This window comes from Brassica oleracea, chromosome C9, assembly GCF_000695525.1.
Source record: "Brassica oleracea var. oleracea cultivar TO1000 chromosome C9, BOL, whole genome shotgun sequence".
Lineage (NCBI taxonomy): Eukaryota > Viridiplantae > Streptophyta > Magnoliopsida > Brassicales > Brassicaceae > Brassica > Brassica oleracea.
Genome location: NC_027756.1, coordinates 13550219 through 13562989, shown reverse-complemented (window position 1 = coordinate 13562989; position 12771 = coordinate 13550219). Strand labels below are relative to the sequence as shown.

Sequence of the window (12771 nt, the reverse complement as noted above, 5' to 3'; positions counted from 1 at the left end):
CAAGTCTGGCACTCAAGTCTCAAGTCTGGCAGCTTACATCGCAAGTCTGGTGCTTCTTATAAAGCCTTATAAAACCTTTATAAAACCTTATAAAATCTTATAAGACCTTATAACTATTTTCAAATCTGGTAGCTTAATTCTCAAGTCTAGCTGCTTAATTCTGCTTCGTGTCAACATTAAAAACGCCAGATACATGTCATAGATCACATCGCCGTCACATTCCTCCACCAGACGAATATAAAAAGATGACAAAGGAGAATAGAGAAGGAGATCCAAGCTTCTTACATCTAAATTATATCCATTTTACTCTCGAATTGACTTGTATTCGCATACCTTTTATTCATCATTATTATATCATCTTCAAAGATGATTAATATGAGAGTAAAAGAAAATGAGGAACATAGTAAACAGAGAGATAAGTGATGAAGAGTAAATTAAGTTGAGAATAAGAGAGTATGAGTATCAAGAGATTATAGAGATTGACAGTAACCAAGAGAGAAGAGAATGGTGAAGAAGAAAGGGGAACTCCCCTCTTTCAGCTTAGATTATAATTGATTACAATGAGGGTTCTTTATACCCAACACACACACTAGACAAATGAGAGCAAGAAGACAAAGAGAGATAGATATGGATTCAAAATGAATGGTTGGGATGGGAGGATCTGAATTAATTTGAATTGAATGGCTGAGATGCATGAGAGCTTCCAATGTGATAGTGACAGCTCCTAACAGCTATCTTTCTTCTCTCCAACATGTTATTTTAATCCCCACTTGTCCAGCCTCTCTCTCCAAAGGCCAGAACCTAATTTGAATTCAAATTTGCCTCTCAAGTTGAAGTTGCACGAATTTCACTCTTAGGCTCAAGTCTGGCACTCAAGTCTCAAGTCTGGCAGCTTACATCGCAAGTCTGGTGCTTCTTATAAAGCCTTATAAAACCTTTATAAAACCTTATAAAATCTTATAAGACCTTATAACTATTTTCAAATCTGGTAGCTTAATTCTCAAGTCTAGCTGCTTAATTCTGCTTCGTGTCAACATTAAAAACGCCAGATACATGTCATAGATCACATCGCCGTCACGTTCCTCCACCAGATGAATATAAAAAGATGACAAAGGAGAATAGAGAAGGAGATCCAAGCTTCTTACATCTAAATTATAGCCATTTTACTCTCGAATTGACTTGTATTCGCATACCTTTTATTCATCATTATTATATCATCTTCAGAGATAAATAAGAAACATTTTTTCATTTTCAAATCATTCGCAGACAGTAATTATATTCATTATTTGCTTGTTACGTTAAATTAAATTTTATCCCTAATTTTTTAATGGATCTTGTGGTCCATCGCAACCGTTGAGCAAAAGGCTTTTTAGAAAGTAAGCACATGATCTTTGTAACAACCAGAGACTGACCTATGAAGGAGAATGGGGTGTCATGTGATCCCCCCTTAACTATCCAAATTTTTTGCTTATGTATAAAGAAACATATTAAAATCAGCAGCATAGTTGGTAGAGTGCTGCTTGCTTTTAAACCCTCATAACCCAGGTTCAAATTGCTATTGATAATACCTTGTAGAAATTTTTTAAATTAACTAGATAAGTTTTGACCCTGGTTAATTTCATTCCTGGGTCCGCCACTGGTAACAACTTACTTGTTTACCTTCCTCTTCTTTAATTAATTCTCACCTAAGAATAGGAAAAAAAAAAGACTCTGAACTGTTATTGACTAGCTGATCTGATATCATCTACTATGTTACTCTCAAGATTTTTGAAATGAGTTACAAAAGAGTTTGTTTTCTTTAACTAACCAGTTTAAGATTTGATAATGTATTTAAACAAAACTTATGTTACCTCCCACATTGGTAAAAAGACTGAACATTAATGTCTCATAAAGTCTTATTGATCCCGTCCATTTACAAGCTATCTTTGGGTGGGTTCTACCTTAAAGTTTTAGTCGCTTTAAAAAGAGTTGCGTCCCACATCAGTAACAATAAAACATGAATAATGCCTTATAAAATATCATCAGTCCTCCTACTTACAATGTAGTTTATGGATGCGTTCTATCTTTGGTTTTAGTGGTGGAGCAAACCTACACCAACTGATGCAAAAATTTGTATCACTCATATCTTGTTCATATTTCACCACCTAATTGCATCACCGCATCAGTAAAAATAGAACATGAATGTTGCCGATCGGTTTATCAGTCAAACCCGAATGTAAACCGAATTACTCAAACATCGGTTCGATTCAGGCAATCCGGTTTAAAATCCCAGGCCTACTTTTATATATAAGCAACAAAACCAAAACAGAGAGTTTCATATGAGAGAAAACCATCAAAATAAACCAGAAAATTACATAATAGATAGATCATAACATGGAATCAAAAGGGTAAAACCCTAAGTTCAAAAAAAAAAAACAAAAGCAAAAGACAGACATTGGCATTCAATCTATATATCTAATGGCTTGTTCTTAGATGCTTCAGCGATCATAGTGGTCACTTGATGCAAAACCTCAGTCTTCTGCAACACAAACTCAATTTCCTTGGCCTGCAACAGCTTGAGCTTCTCTTCAACCTTCTTCTTGGTCTCGACCGGAACCAAACTCCATCTCTGTTTGACATGATGCTCATCAACACCGAACCCCGCAATCCCCTGAACAAGAAACGAGTTGTCGAACCAATCATGCTTCTTAGCAGCAACCGCCACCTCCACATCATTCTCATCATCATCAACCGTCTTACCATTGGGGGAGGCACCAAAGGAAAGCTCCTGCTTGACGGAATCAAGCTTCTTAGTCTTCTTCTGACTCTTTTTCGAAGCACCGTTGGACTTAACAGCGGATTCAAGACCCATCCCATCAGGTCCCCAGATATACTGACACAGCCTATAAGACTTCTGATCATGCGGCTTCGTGAAAGACGGTTTCTCCTTACCGATGTACTTCTTCCTTAAGCTCCTAATCTTATCCATAAACTGGTTCTTGCTAACCTCAAAGCTAATAGACTTCTTGATGTAATCATAGTAAACATTCGTGTCGTCGTAAGGAGACTTCCCTGTATCCTTCTTGAAATCGATCATACCTTGCAAGACAGCGATCTCGTCTTCTTCGGTCCATAGCCTCTGGAAAGCAGCAGGCTTCTTCGAGTCTTCTCTCTTCTCTTCATCCTTCTTAACCCGCTTGGAGTTCGTCTCCTTCGACGGACCTTCAGTGCTAGGCCGCTTCGCTCCCGATTTCGCCGGTAAAGCTAGAGCAACAGGCGGCGGAGGAGGAGCGTCCTTGTCCTTCTTCGCGGTGAGGACCGCTTTGCCAGATCCCTTGTTTGTTGGTTGCTCCGGTTCAGATTCGGAGTCGGTCTCGGTCTCCGATCCGGATTCTGAATCGGCGGGGAGGGTAGCAGTGGGTTTGCCTGGGACGGCGATCGTGACGGCGGAGGAGGAGGGAGGAGGTTTGGGATCGTCGTCTTCTTCTTCTTCTTCAGATGAGGAGTTATCGTCTTCTTCTTCTTCTTCCTCGGCGGAAGACTCGACTTCTTCTTCGTCGCTTGATGAAGCGGCGGGTGGATCTTCCAAAGGGTTACGCTTCTTCGACATTGGGGGAGCTTTGGAAGGGAAGTGGTTAGGGCTTTTGTCTGTGAGACGGCAAGTACAGTTAGAGACAAGGAATATAAAGAGAAGTGTTTGCTGTCTTCCAATAGATTACTTTTTAGGGGTTTCCTTTTTTTTTTTTTTTTTTTTTTTTTTTTTTTTTTTTTTTTTTTTTTTTTTTTTTTTTTTTTTTTTTTTTTTTTTTTTTTTTTTTTTTTTTTTTTTTTTTTTTTTTTTTTTTTTTTTTTTTTTTTTTTTTTTTTTTTTTTTTTTTTTTTTTTTTTTTTTTTTTTTTTTTTTTTTTTTTTTTTTTTTTTTTTTTTTTTTTTTTTTTTTTTTTTTTTTTTTTTTTTTTGGGTTTAGGAATTTAGGGATTTAAGGTTTATTAGTTTATTTAAGGCTAACCGAGTTTATGATATAACCGAGTTTATGATAACCCAAATGACCAAAGCCCAAATAGAATGAGATCTGAAACTGAAAGAAAAGCTAAGCCCAGAAAAATTAGATTATTTACATGAAAAACGATAAGAATGTGTCAGAACGAAAAAAAGAAGAATGTCGGAAAACAAAGAGGAAAGTTCTTCAAGCATTAGACTGATAATGATAGTCTTTGCTTTAGTGTGGACAAGTCTTGTGAGCTTCTCTGTTCTTTGTCCTCCTCTGCTCAATGTTTCATCCTTGGAGTCTTTTGATCTGGATTTACGCTCTCTTGTAATAGGTTTTCGGATTCTAGTTATTTGTGTGTTGGCATCGTTTGTCATTGGTGCCTTCTTTTGCAGTGTGGGAAACTGGGAATCTGTCTTTAGTTCTTGGAGCAGAAATGTGCGGGACCTTTGTGGTGGCGCGTTTTGGCATCCCAATGTCAATGTAAATTCTTTGTTTCTCTTGACAGATTGTGTTTCTTTTCTTCTTAGTGCAGGTTTCCGTTTCTCCCTTGGCAAAGCAGCTACCATTTCATATCGTCTTTTCTCTTCTGTTTGTACCGATTTTGCTTAATTCCAATCTATGTAATCTACTGCTTATTCCCTACCAAAGGTGTTTGGGAATAAATATAACTAAGAAAATGACCAGTTCAATATGAATCTCAAATGGGTGACTTATGTATACATGAATCTTTCAGATATTGTTGTTAGGCTGGAATGTGATAGTTTTGTATTTACGTAAATTCTTAAGCTATATATAATCGTGGCAATAAAATTATCCAAGAAATGCATAGTTCTGGTCTTACAACATATCTTATTTTGACCATGTATTCAGAATTCACGAGATGTGCATTCTGAATATTGATTTAAAAATCATACAAAAATGTAGAAAATTCTAATGAACAATGGAACAACGAGCAACAAAAACATGCAAGAATTGAACATGATGGGTATACACATCTATTATGAAACTATTAACCAAAGAAACCAAAACCTTTTTGTTTGGTTTCAGCAAGGTAATTTGAAACCCATGTAACTGCCAGAGATAAAATCATTCCAAACATCAAGAGCTCCATAGCTGGTCATCAACACAATGCTCAGTGCCATGACGATACCAACTGAGAACACAATAATCGAAGCCCTTCCATATTGGTTTATAACCTTTTGGACAAGCATTAGTCCAACGAGTGATGCCACAAAACATACAATCGCAAATAGACTTGCAGTTCCAGTATGTTCCATGCCTAGTAACAAGTATTGAATTGCAGACATTGTCGATGAAAACAATACCATGAAAGAACAAGTTGCTGCAGTTACCTACCCAAAAAATAAAAACATAGTTTTTTTAATTTAATCTGGCAAAAACAGAGTTTTTTTTACTTGATCTACTTTCTTTCTGGTTGAGCCAAGAACATATAAATTACCTCAGGAGCGATACCAACTTGTAATAGGAGAGGGCTAATGAGCATTCCGCCTCCAATACCAAAAACACCACCCAAAACTCCGGCTAATAGAGCCATTACTGGAAACATGCACTTGTTTGATCTTCTTCCATCATTTGATCTCAGATCTTCTACATCCTGCACGTTGTTTTCAGATATTCGTCAATTTTGTTTTTTTTTTTAAATTGCAACTAATTAGTGTTTGATGGAGTAGTGTGAAACCGAACCTTTACTGGGACTTGGTGATCAGAACATTGGCTGCCTTGAACACTGTCACTGAAACAGATCCAAAGAGTAAAGAAGAGAGTGAGGGGTATTTGAGTTGATGAGAGGAGCCAGTAAGTTATTCCACATGGCTCGATTGATATGATTCCCTGCAAATGCAAAGTATTAAAGTTCTTTAGTTAATCGAATGTAAATGACTTAGTACACATTGTCATATTTATATGCAAAACATTATAAGACTGTTGTGAAGAGGAGTGTTCATTAGTTGGTACGCAAAGTATCATTTCTAATGTCTTTGAAATTGATTCAGAGCATCTCCAATGTAAAACTTCATTTTTCTTCAAAATTGAATAAAATAAAAATTTAGTCAAAATATTCTAACCCTATTCCATTTCTCAATTCATAATGGAGTAATAAACAAATAAAAAATAGATTACTCCATTTATTGAGTAATTTTATATTTTACTTCATTATAGAGTGAGGAATAAAATAGGGTTGGAAAATAATCTATTTCATACTTTAGTTTACATCATTTTGAAGTGAAAAATAGAGTAGGATTGAAGAAGTTCTTAGAGTATAAATTTGTCATATCATCAAATATTGTTCAACAAAACTGAGAAAACAAAAAATCTAATATATGACTAATGAAATCATTCCTAAAACAAAATTGATAGGAAAAAGTTCAATTGGATTTTTATATAATATCTAGAATTTCAAAAGAGAATCCACCCTATCCAAAATTATAATAAAAGTAACCAAATCATAGTAAAAAGGAGCACAAATATTTAAAAAATTCAAAAAAAAAAATCTAGATATTCTTTTTACCAACAATTTACCTTTCTTACATGTATACTTTTTGTTAAGAACAAAAATACAGAAAACAAAACAAAATAGTAGCCCAAGCATCTCTGAAAGGTTACGGAATCTTAAAAAGTGCAAAAACTTATTAAAGATAGTAAGAAGGAAAAGACACGAATTTTTCCACATAGGACCAATATCTAGAAACCACATCATTGATGATAATCTGTCTTCACGCACGTGAACAAGTTCGCCATCGCTATTAACCAGAAAAGTTCCCTATCGTTTTTCAAACGCATCTTCGCCATGTGATCCCCCCCCAAAAACAAATTTTTTTTTTATAAAAGCAATAAAAATAAATGGCATGTAGGTAGATGAGAACTCAAACGTGATTAATTTACTTCTCATTTAACCTCTTAAATTCCACCTAATTATTCATAATATAAATACCAACTGTATGATTATTACGTTCCTCATTAGTTAATACTTAATAGACACAATAACCATATTTAAGACATGAAATTGTATTTAAAATATCACTTTCACTGTATAATAGTAAAATATTACCTCCTCTATATCCAGAAAATGCATGTTTTGTGTGTTTTATACATATAAAATATATATATTAAATCTTTATAATAATATATTATTTCTATGATTACAAATTTTCTGTAATTTTAGACCAATAGTATTTTAATAAGGACAATCAATTTTTTGAAGTTTATGACCCATCATTATTATATAATAAAAGTTGCCTAAAACATGAAGCATGTATATTTTTGAAACAATTTAAAAGAAAAAACATTTAACTTTTTGAAACAAAGTGAGTAGAATACTAACTTACACCGTAGAAATTCTCGTGGTTAATTAAGTACTCATTAATACTTACATATTAGAAAGTTTAGGACTAAAATCCTAAGAAATGCGATTTTGCTATCCCTGAAACAAGTTTATGGGAGTTATTTCTGAACTTGTAATTTGTAGAAGATTTTCGTAAAATCCTCAGTCTAATAATTTTCATAATATATAATAAACAATTAATAAATTAGTGCTACTACTTAGAACAAAACTTGAATCATATCTTGCAAAAAAATTGTTACAAATCATTATTAATGATCCATATCATGAATGAATTATTAATTTACTAGTAGTGTAACACGAATTTAGTAAAAGAATACTAACAATAACTCGTGAGACGTGACAAAGGAAGCTTCACTCGATGCCAAAAAAGGAAGCTTCGCTCAAAATAGTGAAATACTATAATCATGATTACCAAATAATTTGATATTTGGATATTTCTGCAAAGCTTTTTTCTTTCTTGATTTCATTACCTTAAAAATCATAATTAGTTAAATACTGTTCAATAAATGTAAAGTTAATACTAATAATATTGATAAACTAAATGTTATCATTACCTCGCCGTATTTGTTTCCGCGAAGAAGATAAACTGCAAAGTAAGAGAGCCAAATAACCACCAAAACTCCAAGCTTCATCCATGGAAACCTCTTTGGTCTCTCATAATCTCCCAAAAGAGGAAACTTCACACTCTCCATCTTCTCATCTTCTTCTCCGACCATACTCGCCTCTCTGACCTTCACCATCTCCGACTCCAACCTCCAGTAATAAAACCCGTTTCCAAACGTCTTCACCGTTGACCACGCAAGAAACACGGCAAAGAGACTCGTTATAAGCCAGTTTGGGAACACGAGGTTGCATATCACTCCGACACTAACTCCAAGAAGCATACACGGTTCAAGAAGCAGAGCCAAGTCGAAGTCGATCATCGTCTTGCCTCCAGCTTTAGGGTTTCTGACGAAAAGATTGCACCCCACGTTTGCTATGGATCCTCCTGTTACCATGAAAGCGGAGAAGCTTGAAGCTGTTTTCAAGTCGAGTCCCGCGACGATGGTCATTATAGGAACGTATAAACCTCCGCCGCCGATGCCTCCTGCGCTTGAGATAGTTGCGGCGAGGAAAGACAGTACAACGGCTATGAGTGTTGATGCGGTTAGTTCGATCTTTGGTTGGTTGAATTTGTTCGGAAAGTCGAGCCATGAGCTGCTTTTGTTGAGGAGTTGATGGACGGGGAAGATAAAGGAAGGTTCTGGTTCTGCCATTGATGGAGTTAGGAGGATGGTGACGGCGAGGAAGGAGAGAGCTAGAGGGACGAGATTGTTTCTCATTTTTATGTTTGGGGTTGTTTTTAATTTTTGACAAGTTTTGGGACTATTTCTGGAGATGTCGAGATTTTTCTGTGTGTGTGACATTTATGTTTAGAAGTTTATATAGGAGAAGCAATTCAAGAGAGAGAGTTTATGCATGACATTGTCAAGGAGGGTTGGTCATTTTATCCCTTAAATTTGATTCGATTCGTTATTCGTTTCGATTTGATCCAAAAAAATTGGATATCCGTAAACTTTAGAAACAAAACAAATACTAAAAATTAATATCCGTTAAAATCGAAGCAAATCACAAATATTAAAATTTTGGGAAGCGGATATCTGATCCGATCCAGCAATATATAAATACATGTATATCTTGATTATATTTAAAGTTTTTAATGTATAAAATTATATAATTATTATTCTAACATATGATTTGATAAATTATATTCACATTATTACTTATATGAAAGTATTACATAAAAGGAAGAGAACACATTTATGACAATTATAATTTTTTTCTTAAGTTTTGTGTTATTATAATTGTTAACTAAGTACAAAAAATTTACAAAATATGTAGATACACTAATTCTTTTAATTTTTATCATATATATCATGAAAAAAATATATTTTACAAAACAAATTTGTATCAAATTTTTAAGATTATTTGTATTAATCAAAACATATGAGATATCCGTAAGTATTCATAAATATCCGCAAATATCTATTTATTTTCTGGATATTTGTTTTTTCGAATATCCGTATTTTTTTCGAAGCAAAGCAAATCGAAAAATTAGATATCTGTGACATACGAAGTAAATCACAAATGCGTTAAAAAAACCGGATATCCTGGCCAGGCTTTAGAAAAGGAAAAGAAAAAAAAAATACAAATAGATGGAAAACGTAAAAGAGACCACTCAACTTTTGGCAAGTGTTGAGAAAGTGCTGAGACATGCCACATAGATGTTTTGGACACTATCATATTCATTCTTGTCAGCATCTTTATCCCTAAAGTATAAAGTATTAGTAAATAAAGAAAATAATATAATATCTATAAATACAAAGATAATAGAATAATATGTAGATATTTTAATTTTAAGATTTGCATACAAAATACTTCATATGAAATGTTTTTACATGAATATAATAAATTAAAAAAAATATAATAAATTTTGAAATATCTATATATATTGTTCTTAGAGAAGACTATTTAGGAATTATTTTATTGAGATATTATAAATAAGTTTCTTTTACATTTTGTTTCTCATCAAATATAAAATAATATAATAAAACAAAAAAATAAATAAGAGAGCTTTGATTTATATATAATGGACTGAATCTAAAATATCAGAAGATACAAAAAAATGACTCATCTAGTTAACAATGAATTACTTTCTTATTGTTAACCAAGTGAACCATGAATTGCTGCATTCCATATACATATATAAATACACTTAAGAGAATATAAAATTTGTTATATTATCCTTCTGTTGAAGTCGCCTTCGGGACGGTCTGCAGTTCTTCGGACTGTTCTCCGGTTGTGATTCTCTATTGTTCCGAGCGATTTTATTGCAGGTTCCGGCTTCAAAATCTTCACTTTGGTCTAAGAAGTTGTGTTTGAATCTTATTAGTTTTAGTGAATTTTTTATACCTTTTTCTTTGTGGCTTGCTAAGGCTCCACTACTTTGTCTTGTCGACTTAGCGATTTAGATTCATTAGAGCATGATTATTGGAGGGTTCTTAAGGTGAGATTCTTAGCGGAATATAAGAACCTAACTCTTAACTTTTAACTAAAAAAACTAAGAACCGGCTCTTAAATAAGAGTTTTAAGAGACGGTTCTTAGCTTTTTTTAGTTAAAAATTAAAAGACGGGTTGTTATATTTCGCTAAGAACCTCACCCTAAGAACCTCACAATAATCATATCCTTTAGGACTAGATTCTTCGAAGCCTATTGTATCTCATTGCCTCATTATTAAGTTAATGAAATTCACGTACTTAACCAAAAAAAAAATAAGTGTAAATTTTTCTTTTGAAAATTCACATGTTCCGACCACATGCATATTTTTATTTTTTCTTACGTCAACCCCACATGCAAGAAACTATACCATAAACCCCACATGCAAATAATTTATTTTGTTGTTTTTGGTTATAAGCAAAATGTTTATTTGTTTAATCAAACGGTGATTTATAAGCTCATGCGACATTCTCATGATTTGTCCAATGTTTTCTAATATAAAGTAAGCAGGTAATTGTCAAATCAATGTAGTATTATATATATATGATATATCTTAATTTCATTTATTAATGTAAATACTTATCTTTAAACTCATGAGTTGGCAGAAAATATACTTTGTGTAATGTTTCGTTTTATGTAGATCAACTCGTTGTTTGCATATACATGTCGACTCCATAAACCAGATACTAATGAATCCTTCACGTGTACACGAACTAACTTGATCCAGTAACTGGTTAAATTGTTTTCCGGTTTTTGGATAACCGATTATATAGTTGGTACTAAATTTTAAACCTTTATATTAACGGTGAACTTTTTGTATTCTTAAAATTTCGTATTACTTATCTTTTTTTCCTTTAACACAATGAATCGTTGTTTATGATCGTTTCTCGTTTTGAACCCATCTACTTATTCGTAATTATTAGACTTATTTAAAAGTTTCTCAAAAAGAAAAGAAAATTCAATTTATAATTATGTAGTTATTATACATCTTACAATACCAATCGCTTTGTTTATTAGAATATCCACATAAAAACTTAGATAAGTTAGTCTATACGGGCTTCAAACAAAATATTGAAAAAGATAATGTGAAAATTCGGTTCAAAGAATTGGTTTTCGCTTCCGAACATTATTTTGTTCTTAAACGGCTGCCTAACAAAAACAGAGAACCTTACAAAATAGTCCTTTTTTGGTGTAAATGTCCTTTAATTCTTCATTAAAAAAATGCATGATTTAGACATAAAAAATCTTAGAAATGTAAATCTCTTATATATTCTCTCTCACTGGTCCTTAAGGTTGTGTAGCATAATCTATCCTAGAAACATCTCCTTAATCTGTATAGTAGATCGCACTTCACCCCTGAGAAAACGAACACATACTCAATACCCAATCGTTACTCAATTAATTCTAGATATCAGGTAATAGAAAACCATCAGAAGGAACTATTTAAATTATTTCATCATGAACAATATATATGTATATGTAAATGATCTTTAGTAACATTTGATTAGCATACTGAACCGACATTGAGATACAACGCGCTGTGAACAAACACAAATTAATTTTGAAGAAAGCAAAAAGATTTAACAAATTTCCAGTTGAATTAAATATCCGCTTAAAGTTTGTAGATTGATTATGTGAATGAATAAATTTAAAATATTTAGCTTTATATTTAACCTCATATTTATACTAGTCTCAATATTTGATATGTTTTTTCTTTTAGAAAAACACTTTTATCTCTTCTTTTTTTTTGTCAGCAAAAACACTTTTATCTCATTAAAATCACTTTTAAAATCTTAAAATGAATACTGTAGCACAAAGACTTTGGGTCCCCACATTTTCTACATGTCCATCGTGATCACGTTGCATCCAATGAATATTGTCTTATACTGGTACATAGAGATTTAAAACATTTATACGATTAACAAAATGTATTAAAATATTAACGCATACTGCTTGAATATTATATAGATGATTTAGGCCTCTGAACCTGAATCTGGGAAAGTTAATCTTACAAGTTACAATTATTGTTTGGACAAATATACAATTTGTCTTTGTATAAATTTATATATCAAGCCATGTGGCGAATTGAAAAAATATTACTCAAGTCTTATTGTCTGGAGAAAACATAAAAAACATCTCTAAGCTCTACGTCTATTTTCTTATTAAACTAGACCAAACAGGTTCTTTACATTATCTAGACCAAATATTGAATGCTTTTCATGCACTTTATTTTATGAGACACTAGGGTAAACCCGTCCTACGGGCAGGCGGACGCAGGAGGACGAATAAATAAAATAATAATATTAATTTATTTTAAATTCAATTTTAAGTAAAAGTAGTATTACCTCTTTTTGTCAGCACTAAAAGTAACATAAACTTTCATAATCTTTTACAATAATCTTA

General features: G+C 32.8%; 2 protein-coding genes across 2 annotated transcripts; both read right to left on the bottom strand.

Moving 5' to 3' along the window:
* Positions 1-2259: 2259 nt before the first annotated feature.
* LOC106319472 (mediator-associated protein 1-like) lies at positions 2260-3674 on the bottom strand. The gene has a single exon (XM_013757807.1). The coding sequence runs from the start codon at positions 3587-3589 to the stop codon at positions 2447-2449; it is 1143 nt and encodes a 380-aa protein (XP_013613261.1). The 5' UTR covers positions 3590-3674; the 3' UTR covers positions 2260-2446.
* Positions 3675-4757: 1083 nt separating this feature from the next.
* On the bottom strand, positions 4758-8767 carry LOC106319128. Its single transcript, XM_013757367.1, has 4 exons — positions 7886-8767; positions 5675-5821; positions 5430-5585; positions 4758-5322 (listed from the first exon to the last, which is right to left on the bottom strand). The coding sequence occupies exons 1-4, from the start codon at positions 8735-8737 to the stop codon at positions 5014-5016; spliced, it is 1464 nt and encodes a 487-aa protein (XP_013612821.1). The 5' UTR covers positions 8738-8767; the 3' UTR covers positions 4758-5013.
* Positions 8768-12771: the final 4004 nt, after the last annotated feature.